This window comes from Ambystoma mexicanum, chromosome 12 (genome assembly GCF_040938575.1).
Source record: "Ambystoma mexicanum isolate Mex_15411 chromosome 12, UKY_AmexF1_1, whole genome shotgun sequence".
NCBI lineage: Eukaryota > Metazoa > Chordata > Amphibia > Caudata > Ambystomatidae > Ambystoma > Ambystoma mexicanum.
The window spans coordinates 616962324-616984806 of NC_090936.1; the positions used below are offsets into that span (position 1 = coordinate 616962324).

Consider the following 22483-nt stretch of genomic DNA (forward strand, 5'->3'; position numbering starts at 1 on the left):
AGCCACATTTGCTTGCTTAAATTGTTGTAATTGTAATAACATTATGACAGGAGGCTTTGTAAGACATCCTAACAATGGAAACAAAATTAAGCTACATGACTATGCTACATGTGATAACAAGTCGTTCATTTATGGGTTGAGTAGCCCTTGCGTTATTTTCTTTGTTGAACAAACCAGCAGGAAGGCAAAAGAATGTTGGAACGAACACAAGAGCAATATCAGGACAAACAATGTGAGGTCCCCAGTAGCATGACATTTCACTCAGCACAAACATAACATTGCTTAATTAAAAGTTGTGATATTGGAAATAGTAAAAAAAATAATTGCCAGGTGAGAAATTGAATAGTTTGACACCCAATGGGATGAACGAGGAATACAGCCTAGGGTCCTTCATACGAGTCAACATATGTCACAACTGTACATATTCATTGTTTTTGATTGGATTTGTTTGAACTGTGTTGAATTTATTGTACACTTCCGAGTCTTATAAATCCTTAAACTGTATGTTGTCCAGAACTAGTGACTATCATCTATAGTCTCCATAGAGCATAAGAATGTGAGCATGATTCTGAGAAGATAAACATCTGGATGTACTACTGTACATCACACGTGGGATTACTACTGTACATCACACTTGGGATTATGGATTAAACAAAATAATCACACTTGGAATATGGAATAACAAAAATAATATAATCAGAACAATGATAAGAATGCATGGTACATTACGCAGTTAACATTTACTTAGAGAGGTTTTCATCATTGAAAACCACTCGATTTTCACCAAATATTAAGATGATCCATCTAACACGGGACCTCTTAAATCTAAGAATGAAGGCTAGATGCCTAAATTACAGAGCCCAATCGTAAGCCTCTTAACTGTGTCCTCTTTTATATAAAAAATAAGATCTATAGGCACCGCAAGAATTATATGCGTCTTAAGGATCAACATGGTAGGGACTCATATTCTCCATACTGACACCAGGAGATATTGAAATTTGATATTTAAATTTGATATTCATACTGAATACTGAATGCTTCGATTGAATTCAGTAAAAAGAGATAAGGGACATAATTTACACAGGACCACTCAAGATTTATAGTGAGGGCTAGACACCTAGAATACAGAGACCCATCCTAACCGTTTTAAAGAAACGAGATTTTCAATCATAATATGAGTCATAAGCATCAATAGGTTAGGATTTCGGATTTTCCTTCCCAACAACATGAAATATTTAATTTTGATGTTGATCTTGAACACTCCAATTGAACTGGATAAAGCGATATGGGACATAAGATAGTGACTATAAGTTGTTATCTTCTCAGTCCCGCGGCACGGCCGAAACTACAATATGACGCATATAAACAGCATGATGTCACCACGCCACATTGGGATGATGTACATCAATAAATGACGCTGATTTTGTATAGTCGTGGTTTCTCCCAGCGTGGAGGACACAATACTACTCCATGTAAAAACTAGTTTGAAACAGTATAGACTAGAATTACTAGGGAATTATATTGATTGAATTTGATAAGATATGGGTTTACTACACACTGCTCTCCATTTACAAGCAGAGATTTAACTGAAAATCACCCATGCATATGGATATGCTAGAATTCAGGTGAACCACACACGAATCACATAAGCTCCACCTACAAACTATGGGGTAAGAATACCTCATCATGGTATGAAATGATTTCATTTTTAAACGTATTGTGAAAACACTCAAGATAAGGATGAGCTCTTAAGCCATTATATTCCATCTTTACCTAAAGATACAGCATATGAGGAGGATAACTTCTATATAGAGTCTGGAACAATTGATCACCATTTGTTGGCATGGACTCCAATTGAGCTCACTAACATGAGATAGACACAAAGATGATTAGCTTTTTACATATAGTTTTCTAGGGAGATCTACATCTTAAAGCATAAGAATCAGATGGACAAATAATTTTGGAATACTGTATTTATGGAAGGAAGCATCACTCGATGGACACCACATACAGGTGATTATTGACTATTGATCTAGGCATCATGACAGAATATTAATATAAATGTATTGCAAGACTAAAATGTGATTATTAATGATTAATCCTAGATATGTTAAAAGACACAGAGAAGTGGGTAAACAACTCCTGAAGAAGGGGGATTCATCACCCCGAAACGCATTGAGTGCAACACATAAGGACTAACTAGCCTACATATGAATACATGATTGTTTACTTTACCATATGTGAAAATTGATGAGAATCCATTATGTGAAATTGTTGGTTGCCAGACATTTCGTCGAAAAAAAATCGTCGACAGGACATTTGGTCGAAACCATTTGGTCGAATTTTTTTATTTTCACTATTTTTTTTTTTGGGGGGGGGGAGTCCCCCCACCCCCTTTTTTTTCTAAAAAAACTCTTTTTTTCCCTAAACTACAACCTAAAAATATATATAATAAAAAAAAAATTCGACCATTTGGTTTTCGACGAAATTACGTCGACCAAATGTCTTTCGACGAAATGACATTCGACGAAATGTCCGGACACCAAATTGTTTACATATGGTTAATTCAGACTGAAATACATTATGAGTGTTTGAAAGAGGTTGAGATTTAGCCATTGAAAACTTAACCCGATGTACAATTACGAATGAATTACGATTTATTAAATATGACATTTTGATTTAGTGGAAAACAAATTGAAATTTGAATAAGTTTATACAATTGAAGTAAAATCATCTTTTTAAAGACAAATTGATTCAGATACTACATTATTGAATATGTTTTATTAATCATTGAAATATTGTTTGTGTATACAGTTACAATTCGGTGTACAGGCGATAGGAGAGTTCCACAGGTTTGTGGACATCTGCTGTTTTTACACTAGGCATCTAGGTGTCCAAGAAGAGTTGGCAGAGAAATAGAAATAAAATACAGCTAAATAAAATCCAGCCACGTTTCAGTACAGTTTTTCAAAGTACACTTGGCAGCATGCAGTGAGAAGTGAGCTAGGGGTCAGAGCTATGGGGTGTGGGTTGTAGGGTGCATGATAGAAAGAGAGCCAGTCAGTGGAGAAATGTTTTGCCCAATATGTGTCGACTAAGGCATAACTTGATATAGGGGTCTGACGTAGTTCCACCAATCAGCTCTTGTGACCTGTTCAAAAATGTAACTAAAACTTTGTATTTTAATTCTGTAATTTGTGCATAAAAGGCCCAGCCACAGTGAGCGGTTTTCGAGAGCTTATTTCATTCAGTTCAGTTCCACTGGGCTGTCTAAACCGTGTCTCACAAATGTTTTGGGTCCAATAAATCTGCATTACTTCTTGCATGGTATACGCTCCTTTCTTGGATTACTTTATCTTCCTTGGGATTACTTTTGATGGAGATCCCCTGGTACAAATTATTTGTAGGATTGTTATTATATACCATTTATTTAATATCCCTTCTCAGTGATGAAAAAGCGATGACAAATACTTTTAAGTTGGTTTCTCTTCAGTGAGAAAGAGTGGCAATCAGTGCTTGACACAGAATTTAAGCATTTGTGACCACACCCTCTTCTGTTTACCACTTTCTCATGGTCAAATAGTGGTTCTGTAATGCCCCACATGTTTCCTCTTAGAACATGTCAGTCCTGCTCCGTTATCCTTTATCTAGGCATGGTATCAGCCCTGTCCCACGTACTCATTTCTTGCCTCATGTCAGTCCTGTCCCACTCCTACTTCTTGGATTCATACTAGTTTGGACCCATCATTCCAACCAGTTGTATGCCCTGACTCACGGCCACTTTGTAGTCAATAACCAGCTAGGCCCATCACAGCCACTAAATCTGTACATTTCCCTTGACACAAGCCACAGACAATGTGAACAAAGAACGACAAAGAATGTCAAACAAAATTTAGACTAAGATGCATTCAATTTACCAGACTAGGCCACCCCATAAACCAATAATGTTGAAGACCCTCCTACACCAATAGTTGGTGCCTTTCCAGCACTGCACCTAATCCCCATATACCTCTGTGAAATACAACTAACATTCAAACACAACATTTTCATGATAATTTGGAGGTCTTGAACAGTCCTCTGTCCCCTTGTGTCTGCACCCATGCACTTTGAAGAGACGAGGTGTAGAATTTACAAAACACCAACACAATATTTCAAGTAAAAAAATGTAATGGCTTTGATTAAATGATTTGCTAGCACTATACATGACTTGGCCAATATTTAACAAAGATCATAAATTAATACAATGAAGTCTATAAAACAAAATGGTACAATACAATAAACTTACAGAACAGAAATTGACTTACCTTTTGTAAAGAAGTGAGCCTTGTACTTCCCATACCGGACAGCATAAGCTCCCAAGACTTCATCTGGAGAGACTGGATAGTAGAACATTGTGTTTCTCTTACTCTGAAAATAAAATATAAATCGTTTGTATTCCTGTCATAATCATCAGATCACAGTTAAAATTACTAAAATGCGTACACCATAACACTATTTTCTGGCAACTAGAAGAAGCATTAGTGGATTGTGTGAAATGATTCCACTCCTTCCTGTCATATTCATTTTATTTTTTCTATTTTATATGTTTCAGCAGTGTTTATGAGCATACAGTAGGATACGGGTTGTTCATTTAAAAAATGATTTCCATTCTTATACATCTAAAAAGATAAAGTACACACACACAATGAAAAGTAATAGCAGTGAAAAAATACCTGGATTAGAGCATGGATAAACATTAGTTTAAACATAAATACACCCTGTAAAGATTAGTGCAATGCTAACATTACAAACCCTCTCATTCAGACACTGTGCACTTTGTGTACTAGAAACACATATGTGGCACACATTTTTAACTTATCATATTTAAGAAATACAGTCATATATTCCACTTCCAAAGAAACAGAATAATTACTCCACTACACATCATATAATGAGGAGGTGGTCCCTGGCCTCTAGAGATGATCACACATAGTTCCTCCACATTCAAAAAGAAACACTACAGAAGAGGTGAATAGTTACGGTAGTAAATATCTCAAAGGTGTAGTCAGTTTGTCTTAACAGGTAGAAATGGCACATAAGAATTTTGTTACAAATGACAACTTTGGTGTATAAGCATTATGAATCCAACATGTATGCATGTTAGCTTCTTCATCAAACAGATGATGAACTTTACTAAATCATTGTTCATGGGGGTCTTTTTGAGATTTATTTCAACAAGTGGCCGATATAACACTACCAGAAAGCATTTAATCTTTGGTGACAAACTAGGCTTGTTCACTAATAAGCAGGTATACCTTTTTAGTAGAGATTATGGACCAAGCCATATGTTGGGTAGGTTTTCAATCTAATGTATAAAACTTTCTTTCAGTGCGTTTGAATATACAAATAGAAACAAAATATGAATGCATGTTCGGTTTTCGCCAAAAAGCCCCTATCTGTCAGCAGTGCTTAGTAGAGGAGTATATGTTAGAATGTGCATTTGGGGTATAGTACAGAATTTTAAATATATATTTTGTAAGTGAGATTGGGATTGAAGATTCATTGTTTGAGTGCAGAGACTGGCATCCAGTATAGAACTCATGGATTATAAAAATGGAAACTGAGGGAGCACCTTCAATTTAACCATGGTCGTCAACTGACCAAATCAAGAGTTAGCGACACACAATCAATCAATTCCACCTGCTCTTTTCATTCCATTGATTCTTAGCTGTTCTGATCAGTCTAGAAAACAAAGGTTCATTTACAAATTGCCATTAAAGAAATGGTTAAAGATACACATGTTAAATATTGGTTAATATTAATATTAATTGGTTAAAAAGGCTCTGAGACGTAGGTTTTGAGAAGATGTGTTCACATGTGTAAATTAAAATATGAGGTCAAACTCGCAGTTAATTCCCTACCACAGCAAATACAGATCATTAAACCTCAACTATAGCAGATCCAACAAATAAGAAAATCAATATCTTCAGTGCCTTTAAACAGTGCATCAACAACAACCAGAACATACTATACCTCATCCCACTGAAAAGTACAACACTATTAGCAGGTTCTTGAGTGATAAGATAGACAGTCAGAGAACACCTAAACAAATTCATGGCAGAAAAAGCTCCAAGCAGGACACTAAGATGGTCCAAGTTCATTACATTAGAATACCTAATCCTGATCACGTCAGACTGGAAGGCCACCCAGGTCATTGTCTTGACATCTCCATAGACTCTTTCAAGAAAAACAATCTCCAGGAAAACAGTGACTCCACTCTTAAAAAATTTCAAGATTTCTGTCAAGGCATTTTCCCTGAAACACTGATGACCAGCTCCCCTTTGCGAAGAAACACATCTTTGAGACTAATGAGCTTGTATACTACCACCTAATCACTCATCTACCTTTTGGTGAGAGAATCATTCTGAAGACTGTTGTGATGCAGCTTCATGAGTGAATCACACAATGCAAAATATGCAGGAATTACTAGTCTGGCTTTCATCTATGACAAAGCACCGGGCGCTGTTGTGTGGCTAATCAAGATGGCCACTGCCTGAGAGCCTCCAGCAGAGTCATTAATATCCTGTAGAAAATCCTCCTTTTAATGGACCCGTTTTCACCCCACAACCCGCAGGTTTGAATAGGAAAATGTGGGGCACCGCCTGAGCGGAAAAAATAAAAGCTAAGAAGCGAAATACCCACGGAACCAATATACAATAAAATAAAAAAAAATAAAAAATACCCCCGGAACTGTGGACGAGTGGAGCGGACTAGTAGGCTGTCCCGCCGCGGCCTGGCCAAAGTCACCAGAACTGAGGTGAGCTGCTGCCGGAAATCTGGAGGAACATCCCAGCACTAGCAGTGAGGCCTAATCTTGCAGAGGAGCAGGGAGACATATTAGCTGACTTGGGACCCCTTGGAGGAAAGATGAAATCCTTGACTGCCCCCACTGACTGCCCCCACTAGCTGTCCCAGCAGTGGTGCTCTGACGCTCCCTGATGTCCAGTACAGACCTCTCCTGTAAGTAAACTAAACCACAGAAACCATAGAGTGTGTAGGCCCAGTATTCTTGTAGCAATGCATTAGATAATTCCCCCATTCAATATCCCCATTTGCCTGTATCTCAGTCATTGCCCCATTGAAGAATCCCCATTTGCCTGTATAAATCCTTAGTGTATTTTTCTAAGCAAATCAATTAATTTCCCCATTAATGTCACAGGATTTGTATTGGTTGGAATACCTTCATATGTGTCAAAGTATGGAGATTAAGGGTACTTGTCATGCAGTGAGATTTCTATGTCCCCAAACCAGACCAAGCCCCCCTGTCGAAGTAAGATGATGAGTGGTCTCCTCCCCTGGTGTCCCAAAGCCCTCCCACATTTTCTGGATCTATCAGAACACAGATGGGAGGTTGTCCCTCCTGACAGCGAGCGGGGCGACTGGGCGATTTCTGGGTCCTCGCCTGAAGCACCGGATCCATATAGCTGGCGGGCCCCCGATGCTGTCATACCAAGAACTGTGTGAAGACCTCCAGGCTCCTGCTCCTTACAGAACTGACCGATGCGGCTTCTGCTGGCTTCACCAAATACAGGGCTGAGATCCGCCATGGGAGCCCTCTGTCCACCTTGTCTGACGTCCCGGCGATCCGTACACTCCAGCAGTGGATATTCAGTGCTGGACCCAGCCCCTCCTAAGCCCGGGTCGCAATCCTCACTGAACCCTGGTGGAGAGCGGCGGATTTGCTGACTGCCATCTGTGGTGATAACCTCACTCACGCACAGCCATAGCGGGGCGCCCCTAACAACAGTCCCAGCTGTCCGGGGCACGCTGTGGGTCCCACCTTACTATCCGACCGAAAGGGGGGGATGAGAAGCCGTGGACACCATACGCCTGCTTCCCCCGCTGGGCTGCCCCCGTGGTCTGTGGCAGCAGGGCGTCCTGTCACTGTGACACATCCTGAATCCCTGGTGGACCTCTCATGGTCCTCACCGCTGCACACTGATGCTCCGGCACAGCACTAGAGGGCCCGCCCGACCTGCCTTCACAACAACGGAATGGTAAGACTGCTAGGGGAGACCCTGGAATCAACCCTGCTCGCCATGAACTGAATTCTACCATTGCAACCTGCCTATGGGGAACTCCCAAACTACATCCTCCACCTAACCAAGACGTTATGTGGCCCCCTCCACATCCACATACTGTGAATTCTGTAATGTTGCGAGTTCGAAGTGTGGGAGGGCTAACAGGTTGTGGGTAAATGGGCAACTGTTGATTTCTTGTTACCAAATCCAAGACAAAGCAACAAAACTGCTGCCATCATAGACATTCACAATGCCTCAACATATAGGCCTTAAAGCCATTCTCAACATCTTTGCCTCCTGCATGTGGTTCTATGTTGTCGTCCTGGACTGGTTGCCCTCATACCCTATAGAAAGCAGATGAAGACCAACAGATCCTAATGCCACCCTCTCATCTGAGGAGCCCCAAAAGGATCCATTATCTCCTCAATATTCTTACAATTAATGTTGTTCTAAACAGTTATCTGGGAAATAAGGATCAAACAAAAATGCTTAACAGTTCATTTTACTCCTCTATTTAGAAAATTAACCTATTACTTCGATCCTGGAGACTGGAAGAGGCGGACTCCTGGGAGCACACCTGGCACCCTGAATAGGAACCAAGGAAAATAAAAAGGAGGGGTCATTTCTGTACACCTAGAATTCAAAATTAGGAGGTGGAGACCAGATTACCCACTCCCAGAGGAAGAAAAGAGAGTGAGGCGTGCTCCATTAAAGAATTTGACTTGTGAGAAAAACTTCATTCTCCCCTGCCCACCATGAGAACAAAAGACGGGGTGGGATTTGTGGGGTTTAAATACAGTCCCAAGTGACAAATCCTCTCCCCCTGGCCACGTTGGGCCTAAAAGTACAGAATTACTTTCTGGCAATTGGCAAGCACACTGGGAACTGGCAGAGAAAAGGCGAGAAGTTCATTTAAACTGAAAAAGCTTGAAAATGCGGATTCATTTGCTAAAATAGAAAGAGACCACGGAAATGTGTGCAAACCTGTGATTCTAACGTGCAATATTGTGCTGCAATAAGACGCATTTCACAAAGTGTGGCATGATTAGAACATTTCAGAAACATATCATTTGGAACGCATCTTCGTAAATTAAAAACATTTGCCATGTTGTAGTTTTAAAGATCATAATTGAAGTGGTGGAAATGTAATTTCAAAAGGGGTGGAGTCATAACTCTCAAGGGATGGAGCCTTGTAATTAAAAGGGAATAATCCGAGAAAAGGGGAGGACAGTAAATGTCAAATCCAGATCCAGAGCGTATCAGCTGGCACTTAATAATTTAGATAATTTGGGGAGCGGTTAAAGATGTATAAGGAGAAGCACAATGGGAAAAGGGGGTAAAATGGGAAAAAGGGGGAGCTGTTTGATATGATCTGATTGGGACTACTGAAAAATTGCTGGAGAACCAACTTTAACCGGGAGGTGGATTAGACCAGGAGGAAGACAAAAAATTGGTGGGAATTTGGAGAGGCAAATAAAGGGATGTGCTGAACCTGGAGAAGCCATCTAACCAAGTCCCTATGCGGCCCATGAAATGATTCAGGAGCCGTGATGACTTTCCTGAGCACAAAACCCAGAGATATTCTATAGAATTAACCTTTCAAACCAAGCCATGTTTTTTGAGGATCTGTTTGATTTAACATCTTACCATTATTGATTAGAGGGTGGGGGGCAGGCCAAGTAGATCCTTAGCATTTTCTTACCAAGTAATCATTTAATTAATGTAATTAGGTACTCCTATTTCTTTTTGCCAGCCCCAAAATTCCCTAAAGGAAGAGGGGCTTAGAAAAATGAAATTCCCAACTGCTCCCTATTCCACAGACGCTGCCTTCAAGCAGAGGGGTTTCCGTAGTAAACTTAATATCTTGGTTTGTGGCATAGGAAAAGTGTCTTCCCAAAGTTGAACAGAGTGACATCACTGATTTAAAGCTTTAATCAAGTCTATGCAAAAAGGACGAGCATCCTCGTCCTTAGCACTTAAGGAGTTAAACGCAAACTCTCTACAGAGAATGAGAAAGTGACCCCTGATAGAAGAGAGATTCTTCATTGCATCGCCTGGGAGGAAAAAGGGTTCCATATATATTATATAAAGTGTTTTCCTTTTAAAAAAGTCTGTTGTGCTATTACATTGCAAGCATTTCCAAGTGCGCATGAAGATTAAAACAAAAGAGCGCTGCACAAGACATTTCTTTTTACCAACAGAAAAGTGGTGCATGTTATTTAAAGTAAATCCCGTGCAAAGTATATTGTGAAGTTAAATTGTTGCGTCATGTCCAGGGTTCTGCACGATTCAGTACATTAAGAGTATTTTGTGAGTGACAAAGGTATCTGAAATATTCTATAGACCTGTGTTTCTATGTAACCAGGGTAGAAATAACCAAAGAAGGGAAACAGTACTTGTGGGGTTAAAGGGTATGTGCTATGTGTGATTCTAAAGCACCTGGTGTTTTTTCAATTGTTAGGAGAGAAAAGCAGTTGGGCAACGGAGTGAAGTGGCGTGTCTTGTGATCTGTGCAAATATTAAGTTTTCCTATACATTAATACATATATATTCTTTGTACACACCAGCCCGATTCTTAGTTTATCTATTACTAAATGGTGAGGGATCTTCAAGGTATGATATGGTTCATAGACAGGACTAGATTGAATTATAGAAACTGGTATGTTGGTGTGGTGCTTTTCATTGGGAGGACAACAAACTCCATGCATTAATTGTGACCCTATAAATATCCCCCACATCTACACTTGGCTAACTCAGCATTTTGGCAACCTTTGCTGTGATTAAACTGCCAACTGGGCAGAAATCTGTGCTGATGGCCCCATAGGAAGGTACCTCATACTTATATGTCCTAACTCTTGTCCTGTGCAGTTGTGACTACATCACACATTAGATGGTTTTAAGTTCACACCACTCTCAGCCAATCATCTGTATGCACGGGGCCAACACTATGGATAAAACACTTACCTTTCCACCCTTGAAAAGCTGCTCACTCATGTCATATCCATCCAAGGTCACATTGGGGAGCGGCACGCCAGCCAAAGCGCAAAGCGTTGGTAAGATGTCCAAAGTGCTGGCAAGCTCATGGGTCAATCCTTACGGAAAATGAGGGAGACTTTAAACCTGGCAGAGAAAGTCAGTGCAAGTAGCATACATTTAAGGTATATAGTATAAAAAACACTGCCATTAACCACATTTTAAGCAACTTGGAACGGTTAACAGATTGCTGGCTGAATGTCTAATACATCAGGTTGTCGGGTTAGAACACCTTGATGCGCCCTAAACTTAGAAACATGGGAAAACCTTTGTGTTTGTTCCCTGAGAACTGACCCCACTACAACAGATTAAAGAAATACTAAAATCAATTTTGTTCAAAGAAGCATTCGCATCAAAATGGAGTGGCTCGGGGTTATTTGTGGACTGGACTAGATATCCCATAAGATTCTTACATTGTATTCCGTGAATGACATATTTTTCCCGCAGATATCATCCGTACAACTGAACATGTGTGGCAAGGTCCTACAGCTCTTTGTCCCCGGTACATCTTAATGTGCCTACATATTGGTAAAAGAAGTTTCACTTATTTCCTTATCTGTTCTCAAAATTGATTGCACACTACTCTCTACTGTGCCATGATTGTAGATTTCTATCACCTATTGCCCACCCATTGCACTTTGCAATAATATTGTGCTAAGTGCATTATAGACACAAATAAAATAAAAAGAATTAAAACATTTCCATCTGGATGGGTAGACCTTTGTTTGCGTTTTCAGCCTTCTCCCAAGTGGTAATTATGTTTTACTTATTAGGCAGGTGGATATCCTTCCTGGTGCCATTAGCCAGTAATAGTGCAGGTTTATTAACTGAGGGGTTTGGAGCTTGATTCAAGAAACTTTGTACTTGCTTTTCCCTGTGAATCTCTGTCTATCAGACCTGTACCTCTACAGACCTCTATCTTTATTGATCCCTGTTCCCCTTTTTATTTCTTTGTACTGGTATATGTATATGTACTTTATTTTTATAGAACACAATGTTCACCGAGTGGCATCTTCCCACTGTAGAATGAAGGACAAAACAGTGATAGCTGAAGGAAATGTAGCTTTCGTTAAAAAGCCAGCTCTTTTATTTTTTTCCTGAATATCAAAAGCTATCTCTGTGTGTAGATTTGCTATGAGTGCGTTTAATCTTTTTGTGGCTTAAACCACAAAAGATCTTCCTCCTCCTGAATTTGCTCTTTTAAATCTGTGAACGTTCATTAAACAGGTTATTTGTGATCTTGATCAGTAGGGAAAAAAAACACTACGGTCATTGTGCCATAATTGATCGTCTCATGCCATAAATAGCTTTATAAATCAATCACATTTATTCAATAGGGGGGCACAGGGGGTGTGCGCAAACGTTTCCACCCAGGGTGTTTTTGGGAGCTGCACAGTCCAGTGAGCTGGCCTGGGGATAGTTTGCCCCTTTCCTGGGGGTTTAAAAGGGGCAGGGAAGGTTTGGGAGCAAACTACAGTTGGTGGCGTTTCACGCGTCTTGTCGCTGTGCCTGATCCTTCCCAGTCATGCTGGGCCTGGTGTTGTTAGTCGGGTTGGGGACGCTGTGGGGTGAGGTCAGTAGGCAGTTTTCTGGGGTGCGGAGCGTGTATGTCTTTTTGTTGAAAAAATGTTTTAAAAAATAAAGAAGGAAGCAATTTTAATATATAGCAGGTGGATTTGTACATAAATCTCCATCACCCTCGTTTCCTGTTGGGTGAGCCCGGTTTCCACCGGGAGCTGTGCCTCTGCCTGGCTGCGTGTCTCCACCTGTGGACGATGAAGAAGGCTGTGTCTTTGAGCACGTTTGCTCGGGTCCCAAGCCGGGCAGGGCAACGCTTCACCCCGTCCCTGTGCACAGGGGTTTAAGAAGGGCCGCAGTTGGTGGGCAGAATGCCTTGGGCAGGGGTGTGGGGGCCAGGGAGTCTGCGCTGCTGGACCAAAGGGGAGGGCTGGTAGTGCGGTGCTCATAGCAGCCGACATGGGGCAGTGTGGTGCGCGGCCTATCAGTGTGCTTCGCAGCAGGAGCACAAACGGGAGAGCTGCAGGGGCCGTGGCAGGGGTGAGATAAACAAAAGAAATATTAATAAAGAGTGGAGGGAAAGGAAAGGAAGTGGGATTGACATATTATGTTAGCAAGCCCCGTGTTGGGTCCCTGCTGTGATATTGTGGGGCGATGTCAGGCCCCACACGCAGGAAAACACACACGCATCCAGCACTCGCACAGAGAGACACGCCGGAGACGTGTTGCTGCTGTGGTCTCCGGCGCGAACTGCCGGCCGGGACCGTCTTTATTGACAACGCGCATGCGTGAGCCTCGTTGTGGCCCGCGCATGCGCAGTACTGCGTATTAACTACGCAACATCCCTCCTTTTTCCCCAAACAATGAACATTAATTAACAGTGTAACTTAACAACTTGTTCTTCAAACATAAACGTTCCAGCACGACCACGATTACGAAGCAGGGTCCATAATAAAGTCTTGGAACCTCTGCGGCGGCTTGCGCCCCTCCCGGCTCGGGTACCTGTGTGCCTCGGCCTGAGGCACCTCTTGTGTCCATTGAGTCTCAACCAGTCCATCGTGTCTCAGTGGCGGTCCATCGCTTGGCTCAGGTGCCGGAGTGTCGACTTCATCCGTGCCGGCAGGCACCACGCGCTTGAAAAACGAGATGTTCCTGGTGACAGTTCCACGTGCATTGGCAGCTGTGACCATCGCGCCATTTACATGTGTCACCCCCAGGGGCTGTGTTTCGTAGGTTAACGATAACTTCCCTTCTGCTCTCCTGTTTCGCACCAGCACGGTATCCCCCACCGCAATCGGCCTCTCCGAGAGCTTCCTCCTGATCGTCTCATTTTCGTTCCACGCCGCCCTCTCCGTTCGCACGGGACCATTTTCAATCTCCCCCGGCTGGACGCCTTCCGTTTCCGGCAGGAGCCCTCTTGGTACACGCTTGAAGAGTGCTTCGGCTGGGGCGACCCCGGTTGATTGATGGGGGGGGGGGTCGAGCAATACTCTCGAAAGAAGTCAACTAAGTTGCGTTGGAGGTCTGCGCCTCCATCTGCTGATATGCGGAACACTTTGTTAAGCGTTCGCATGAAGCGCTCTTCCTCCCCATTTGCCCTTGGCCAGAGAGGTGTGATTTTCCTATGGCGTATTCCCCTCTCCTCACAATATTGAGCAAAACGTTGCCCCCGAAACGGTGCCCCATTGTCTGAGCATACCTCCACCGGAAATCCATGCGTGGCGAACATCTTCTCCAGCGCCATGATGGTGTGGTCACTTGCCGTCGATTCCACCAGTTCAACCTCCGGATGGCGGCACCACTGGTCTGTCACCACTAGAAAATGGAGCCCTCAGCCGGTGGATCCAAAATCGGCATGGACCGTCCCCCAAGGCTGGTCACTTCTCTCCATGGTTTGGATTGGCGGGGCCCTCTCCACCGGGTGTGCGGCTTGGCAGGATATGCACCTTCTCACAAACTCCTCCACTCTACTTTCCAGGTGAGGGAACCAGACCTTGAGTCTCAGTCTTGCTTTCATCTTGGCCATCCCTTGGTGCCCATTGTGTGCGAGCTGCAGAACCTTGTAAACTAGTGTTCTCGGGATGACAATCTGGTGACCCCTTAGCAGGAGGCCATCCTCGGCTACCGAGAGCTCATGGCGCGCCTTCCAGAGGGCCTGCAGGTCTTTCTGAGCCCCTGCGTTCCTTCGGGAGTTGTCCTGGAGGACCTCTCGCCATTCTCCATTTGCCATTGCAAGCTTGATCTTTGTGAACGTCTCGTCCATGTTGGAGTCTTCCGCGATCTCCTGGCGGGATAGGGCAACGGGCAGCGCCGATTCGACCGCGAGATGTATTGCTTCAATACCCTCTGCTACTTCCACTGTGTCCTTTGGCCTCCCCGCACCTGGATGCGGGACAGGTAGTCTGCCGGGTTGTCAGGGCCTGGTCGATACAGCAGTTTGACCTCCTACTCCATTAACGACAGCATCCATCTCTCTATTCTCGGCGGTGGTTTGGATGAAGTTCCGGACAAAATCGGGATGAGAGGCTTGTGGTCTGTTATCACCACGACCGGTTTACCCAAAATGTATATCCGGAAATGCCTGCAACCCCATAGGATGGCCAGAGCTTCCCGTTCGATCTGAGAGTATCGTCTCTCCGTCTCTGTTAGCGCTTTGCTGGCATAAGCGATGGGCCTCATTGTTCCTTGATTGTTGGCCTGCATGAGGACAGCCCCCAGTCCTACGGGGCTGGCATCGACCACAATTTCAGACTCCCGATCCGGATTAAAGTATGCCATCGTTTCCTGTTCCGATAGGGCATTTTTGATGGTGTCGAAAGCCCTCTGTTCTTTATCCCCCCCAGTTCCAGGCGATGTCGTTTCTGGTGAGCGTTCTCAGGGGTTCCGACAGGGAGGCTAGATCGCGGATGAAGCGACCACAATACGTCACCATACCCAGGAAGCTTCTGATTTCAGATGGTGAGGTTGGCGAGGTCGCTTCCCGGATGTCTTTCACTTTTTCGGGATCAGGTGATATGCCAGCCGCATGGAAGACGAACCCGAAAAATTCCAGCCTGTCTCTCAGGAACTCACACTTCTCTTTGTGCAGTGTCAACCCTAGGTCGCGCAGCCTCACCAGTGTGCTTTCCAGGCGCTTTAGGTGTTCAGCCTCGGAACGGGCAAAGACCAGAATGTCATCCGACATGTTTATGACTCCCTTGAGTCCAGACAGGGCTCCCCTGATGGTATTCTGGAAGACCTCTGCCGCGGAAGAAATACCAAAACTGAGTCTTTTATATTGGTATAACCCCTCGTGAGTCGTAAACGTTGTAATGTATCTTGACTCGGGGTGGAGCTCCAACTGATGGTACCCAGATCTCAAATCCAGTTTTGAGAACACTTTCGCCCCTTGAAGCTCCCCAATGATGTCGTCCAGGGTGGGTGTTATGTGGCGCTCTCTTTTGATCGCTAGGTTGGGAAGCCTCATGTCCATGCAAATGCGTACCGCACCCGGCTGTTTGGGCTTTGGGGCTACCACGATCGGGGAGACCCACGGGGTGGGGCCCTCTACCTTCTCAATGATGTCCTTGTTTATCAGGGATTGCAGCTCGCGTTCCACCTGTGTCCTCAGATGGAAAGGGACGCGGCGGTGTTTGAGAGCCTTTGGTCTCACAGACCCATCGATGTGGAGGCGTATTGGGTCAGCCTTTAGTTTCCCTACCCCTCGGAATATCGTCTCGAAACGACTCAACAAATTTTCCAAGTCAGTGTGGTAGACCGCAAACGAGAAGTGAACAATGTCCAATGCCTCAGCCGCAGCACAACTCAGAAGGGAATGCGGGCTCACATCTGTGACAAAGAACCTCGCCCTTATTCGATTTTGTCCGTGAGTGACTGGGGCCACGAATACTCCTTGGATGGGGAGCGGTGTGTGTCCTCCGAAAGCGTATATACGTGCTGTGGACTCGGCTAGGCTTGGTGGACCAGGGAGTGCGTTGTAGTGTTCCGTCGCCAGCACACAGACGGACGCTCCAGTGTCTATCAAGACCGGTGTGGGTGTTTCCCCAATGTTAACTGTGCACTTGGGTTGTCTTCTGCCGGGGCCTTCAGCTATACTTGAGATGAAGAAGATTTCATCTTCCTCCTCCTCCTCCTCCTCCTCCTCGGCGATGTTTAGGTCCTGCATACCTTGTTCAATGGACGATACACCCCTCACTCTCCGAGTGCTGCCTCTGGCAACCCTTTCGGGGCCCTCTCAATACTGCGACAGGTGCTGTTGCTCTACACAACCTCGCATAATGTCCTGGTGTGTTACACCGGCCACAGGTTCTCGATTTGGCTGGACAGTCACCCATGTGTGGCAGGTCGTACCCACAATATTGGCATGAGGGAGCATTTCTATGCCCCCCGGGGCTATCACCTCCTCTTGATGTCCACCTTGACTTTCCTGGGGTAGTGCGGCCAATTGCAAAAGCCTCGCCTTCCTTTCTCGCATGCGTGACTGCATCCATTTTCGCACCCCTCGCATCAGCCAGCTCATAGGCCCTCCCCGTGTCCAGGATCTGTTGTAGGGTCAAACCAGGTTCCCTCAATACCTGCCTCCTCAGTTTACCGGAGCTGCAGCCCTGCAACAACTGGTTCCAAACCATCTCCTCTTCATTTCCCCCATCTACAGGAGCTTGCCAGAACTCTGAGTCGTGCACAAAATTGATACAATGACTCTTCCTCTCGTTGTCTTTCCGCACTCATGACGAACCTATCAAAGTCTACATTCGCCATTGGCAGAAAGTGATCTCGGAGCGCCTGCTTCACTGCAGCATATGTCGCAACCGGAATGTTCAGAGAGTCATATCTTGTGAACCTCGGCCCCTGCCGACTACACCATGATTGCTATTCTTTCTTCGTCCTCCGTGATCCCCGAGGCCGTGAAGAACATCTCCAACCTCTTCACCCATAGGAGCCATTTAGGCCCCAACTTGGAAGGTGGGCCCGTGGTATCAAATTCGGGCATGGGGGCTAGTGTGCTGTTCACCCTGCGAGGGATGGGGACAGGAGCGCCATCCTGTTCTTCTTCCTCCCCCATTTTTCTGCGTGGTACTCACAGGTATGCGTTGAACTGCTTTGAAGATAGGGCCCCGGATCACCCTTGGCGCAATCTTTTCTTCAGTGCTACTCTTCTCTCCTCTTTTTTTAAATTTTTTTTCAAAATGCCACAACCTTGCGGCTGCATAGGCTGTGGAGGGTCCAAAAATTGATGGGTTTTTTTGCGCAAATCGCAGGTGGCGCACGAGCACCCCCACGGGCCGCAACCACTGCGTTCCACGCACAATCCAAAATGGCCGCCTGCCACACGTGTGGGCCCGTGCCGACACAGAGCAGCGTTCTCCTCCCTGGACGCTACCGGAGCGGAGGACAGCTCCCGCGCCGTCCTCGTCGCCAGTGTGATATTGTGGGGTGATGTCAGGCCCCACACGCAGGCACACACACACGCATCCAGCACTCACACAGAGAGACACGCCGGAGACGTGTTGCTGCTGTGGTCTCCGGCGCGAACTGCCGGCCAGGACCCAGTTTATTGACAACGCGCATGCACGAGCCTCGTTGTGGCCCACGCATGCGCAGTTCCGCGTATTAACTATGCAACACCTGTTGTGGTGGTATAGGTCCATCTGTGGGTTGGGGGCAGGTAGCGTGCCTGGTGGGCAGCTAAACGGGGGCGCGGAGCAACGATATATAAAAAATTAAAAAGTGAATAAAAATATATATATATATATTTATATAGGATATTACATCCTCCAGGGAGCAGAGAGGGTCAGCAGCTTGGGGTGGGGAGGGTTATCAGCAGGGTGTCTAAAGCCCAGCTAGAAGGGGCAGTGCAGAAAGTTACAGGGGGAGTAGGGGCCCGGCGTTGGGAGGTCACAGTGCAGAGCAGCTTCGGATGGGGCTCTTGCAGTGGTGATGGTTTGAACCTCGTCGGCAGGGGGGCGGGGGGAGGCTTGTGATAAAGGGGGTGGGAGGGGCAGGGTGGATATGCCTAGGAGGGGTGGGGAGGATCAGGGGAGCAGATGGAGGGTCAAGATGTCGGCCTGGAGCAGCGGGTGTGGTGGGGGTGCGAACGAGAGAAAAGGGGGTTTAGGGCAGAAGAGGGTGTGGGACGTGTTGTTGAGGATGGTAGGGAGAGGGTGGATTGAGTGGGGGCGTAGTAAAGAGGGGACAAGGAAGGAAATGCTTGCAGAAGAGTGCAAGGGAGAGGAGGAGGACACACTCCCCGGTAGATGGCGTTGACAGGGAAAGGTATGGAACGACCTCCCTGCATGAAAATGGAGGAGGTGGAAGGAGAAGACTTCAGAGGGGTCCCTCTGGTGAGAATTGATATTGATATTTTATTTCTATTGCGCTCATACACAAGTGTTTCAGAGCACGACAACGCAAGGGAGGGGAACAGGGCAGAACAAAACAGCGATCTTACTAGGCCCAGTGAAATTGAGAACGCGCAAGTGCATGGGAGAGGGGGAGGGGAAAGTGCGAAGCAGAGGAGAAACAGATAAATAACAATAAATAAATAATAAAGGCAACAAACAGTAGTAGTGCAGCCAGCAATTTGCAAGTGCTAGGTTTAAGGCAGCAGACAGGGTAGGTCTGATAAGTGCAGGAAGAAAAGACGGGGGCTGTATGGGTACAGATACAGACCCCAGTGCAAGGGGTGGTTCGGACCCAGTGCGGGAGGGTGGCAGGGTCAGCAGGTACCTGGGCCCGGAGGACAGAGGGTGGCCAGGTGCACGGTGCCAAGAGAGAACAGATTAACAGGGGAGAGGGGAAACAAAGGCAGAAGAAAAGAGGAAGGTCTTGAGGTGCTTCCGGAACCGGAGATGGTTCTCCTCAAGTTTTAGAGAGGCAGGGAGGCTGTTCCAGAGCGAGGCCCCAGCCGAAGACAGAGATCTACCCCAGCTCGTTTCTTTGAAAAACGACTGACCCTGAGGGAGTTGGAGGTAGAGGAGCGAAGAGCTCGAGAGGGGAGGTATTTGCGGAGGAATAGCTGAAGGTATTTTGGACCCAGGCCCCAGAAAGCTTTGTGGACAATGCAGAGGGTTTTGAATTGAATCCTTGCATTCAATGGGAGCCAATGGAGAGATTTCAGGGCTGGAGAGATACGATCCCAGGGCTTGAGGCCAAGGACAAGTCTCGCAGACCTGTTCTGGATTAATTGCAGAGGGCAGAGAGTAGAGGCAGGTAGATTTAGAAAGAGGCTGTTACAATAGTCCAACCTAGAGAGAACCAGAGCTTGGGATACCATGAGCTTCTGGGGAAAGGAGAGGAAAGGCAGAGTACCTCTGAGGAGGTGCAGTAGGAAATTTGACTTTTTAGAGACCTCAGAGATGTGGGCGGAGAAGAAAAGGGTGGAGTCAAAGATGACCCTGAGGTTCTTAGCCTTGCAGGTAGGGGTAGAAGGAGGGCCACGGGAGGCCGGCCAGAGAGTGAGGGGAAAGGATGGTGAAGGTGTGTGGATGAGGAGGATCTCCCTCTTGCTGGCATTCAAAGATCATTGGCGGCACACCAATCTTGAATGGCAGTTAGGCAATCAGAGATGAGAGAGGGAGAGAGGGAGAGGAGGTGGCAGAGGGCAGCCTGAAAATGAGTTGAGTGTCGTCTGCGTAGCACTGGAAATTTGAGCAGAAAGTGGCTATGCAGTGGGTGAGAGTTGCCAGGTATTGGTTGAAAAGCCAGGGCGAGAGGTTAGACCCCTGGGGAACACCGCAGGTAGAGAGGAAGATTGATGAAAGGAAGGACCCAAGTTGGACCTGGGAGGATCGATCTGAGAGGAAAGAGGTCAGCGAGGCCAGAGCCTGATCAGTGATACCCAGGCTTTCATGGAGACAGTTGAGCAGGATGGTAAGGTTGACAGTGTCGAAGGCAGAAGAGCGATCGAGGAGGATGAGAACAGAGGGAATGTTAGAGTCAAGGTTGGAGAGAAGATCTTCTCGGATGTTCAGGAGAGCTGTTTCCGTGCTTCTGGCAGCTCTGAAGCCAGACTGGTGGTCATGGAGACAGTCAACAGAATTGGAATGAAGGTTAAGCTGAGAGATGGCCAACTTTTCCAGGAGTTTGCCCAGAAAGGGAGTAATGGAAAGTGGAGAAGAAGTGGGCAGCCTAGAGGATGCAGTATGGCCCCTAGCACGACTGAAAGGAGGGCGAAGGAGTGAATGCCTCACCCATGAACAGAAGAGGAGCAGGAAGAGCCTGGTGTGGCCCTGCTCAAAAGACGACACAGGAGCATCAGGGTGGACACCCTGTGTTGCCCCCAGGAGGATCTGTCCGGCCGAGAGGGCATACACAACATGACTGGTATATGGCTGGGGAAGATGAAGTGGGTGAGGAGTATTGGTTGGTGTGGGAGGAAAGGAGCCAAGGGGAGTGGGTTGGAAGAGAAAGGGGACGAAGTGGTGAGAGGTTTGAAGGAGAGGGCAGGCCTGGGGGAAAGGGGAGTATGGGGAGAATGCAGGGAAGATGGGCTGGAGACTCTGCTGATGTTTTTGTTCTAGCAATAGGAGCCTGTTGAGTAAAGAAATGAGGAGTAGCAGCGTGAAGGCCAGGATGACACAGCTGGGAGAGGACAGGGCGGCAAGAGGTGAGCAGGGCCGGGAATGGTCTGCGGCATGGGTCAGGTTGGGGGCACAAAAAAGGGGGCATCGGGGCAACTTTGGCATGGAGGGAAGACAGGGGTGCAAGAGGTGGGGCCTTGGTGAAGGCAGAAGGGAGAGGTGTAGCCTTGGTGAATGTACATAGAGATAAGGTCTCGGATCCTGTGGTGCAGAGGGTGGTGGAGGCGCCTACTGAATGTACGGGAGAGAGCACAGGAAAGGCTAAGAAGCTACCCTATATGGGTATTACAAAGCAGTTGAGTGTGCATTTGAAGGTGGCTACAAAGGAGAAAATGTGGGCCGTAGAGTTTGCAGACATGTTCAAGCTTTTACATAGGGAAGTGAGAGCTAAAGGAGGGGCGGTGGAAGATGAGCGGGAGCTGGCAGCAATGCTGTGGGTACGGGTTTTGATCGACAATTGGAAGTCAGAGTTTATAATATACGCTAGTGTTTACTGTGAGAAGTACCCGGGGATGTGTAGCTTTGTTGAAATATATGGATGTGATTAGGAAAGCTTTTACAAGTTTTGGAGGTTTTGCTTGAGTGAGGTACGACGAGGAGTTGAGGGCAAGGATGCGTGAGGACAAGAAGGTGGTGTGGTGGGAAATTGATATGAACTTGTGGTTGCAGTGGATGGCGCCCATGTGCCCAGCCCCAACACTTCATACAGCGAGCGGTTTACTCGTGCCTTATCGGCCCTCTCCTGGTCCCGCCCCCCCTTGATGGAGGCAGGGGACAGATGTCAGCGCCATGCTGGGCCTTTAACAAAGAGGGTTGCTCTAGGCGGGTGTGCAAATTCAGACATGAGTGCAGCAGATGCACAGGACTGCATCCCGTTACACAATGTTTTGCAACAGGAGAGGGACGGAGGGGGCAGGGCGAGGGGTTGTGGGGTAAGGCCTATACTCCAGTTAAGGTGGATGTGCTGGAGGAATGGCTGTTTTACCTGGATAGGGAAGGTGACTGGATTTTGGGTGTGGGTTTCTGAGACGGCTTTAAGTTAGGGTCCCAGGGGCTGAGGATGCGGCAGTGGGCAGAAAATCTCAACTCGGCACAAGAGAATCGGAGGTGGTAAGGGTGAAGCTGCAAAAGGAGGTGGCTGAAGGAAGGTTGGTTGGGCCATTTCTGGATTTGTTTGGTGATCTGGTGGTGTCCCCCTTAGGGGTGGTATCTAAAAATGTAGCCAGTGAGTTCAGGTTGATTCACCACTTATCATGGCCAGAGGGCATGTCTGTGAATGATTTAATTGCCTCC

At 46.2% G+C, this 22483-nt stretch overlaps 1 protein-coding gene across 2 annotated transcripts in view; it reads right to left on the reverse strand.

Moving 5' to 3' along the window:
• Positions 1-22483, reverse strand: part of LOC138513907 (arylsulfatase A-like) — a 184235-nt gene that overhangs the window by 86045 nt on the left and 75707 nt on the right. For both annotated transcript variants that reach the window (XM_069629049.1, XM_069629048.1), the window contains exons 6-7: positions 11025-11152; positions 4305-4407 (exon numbers count right to left, since the gene is read on the reverse strand). In XM_069629049.1, the coding sequence (XP_069485150.1) occupies positions 4305-4407; positions 11025-11152 (231 nt within the window). The remainder of the gene's footprint in view (positions 1-4304; positions 4408-11024; positions 11153-22483) is intronic.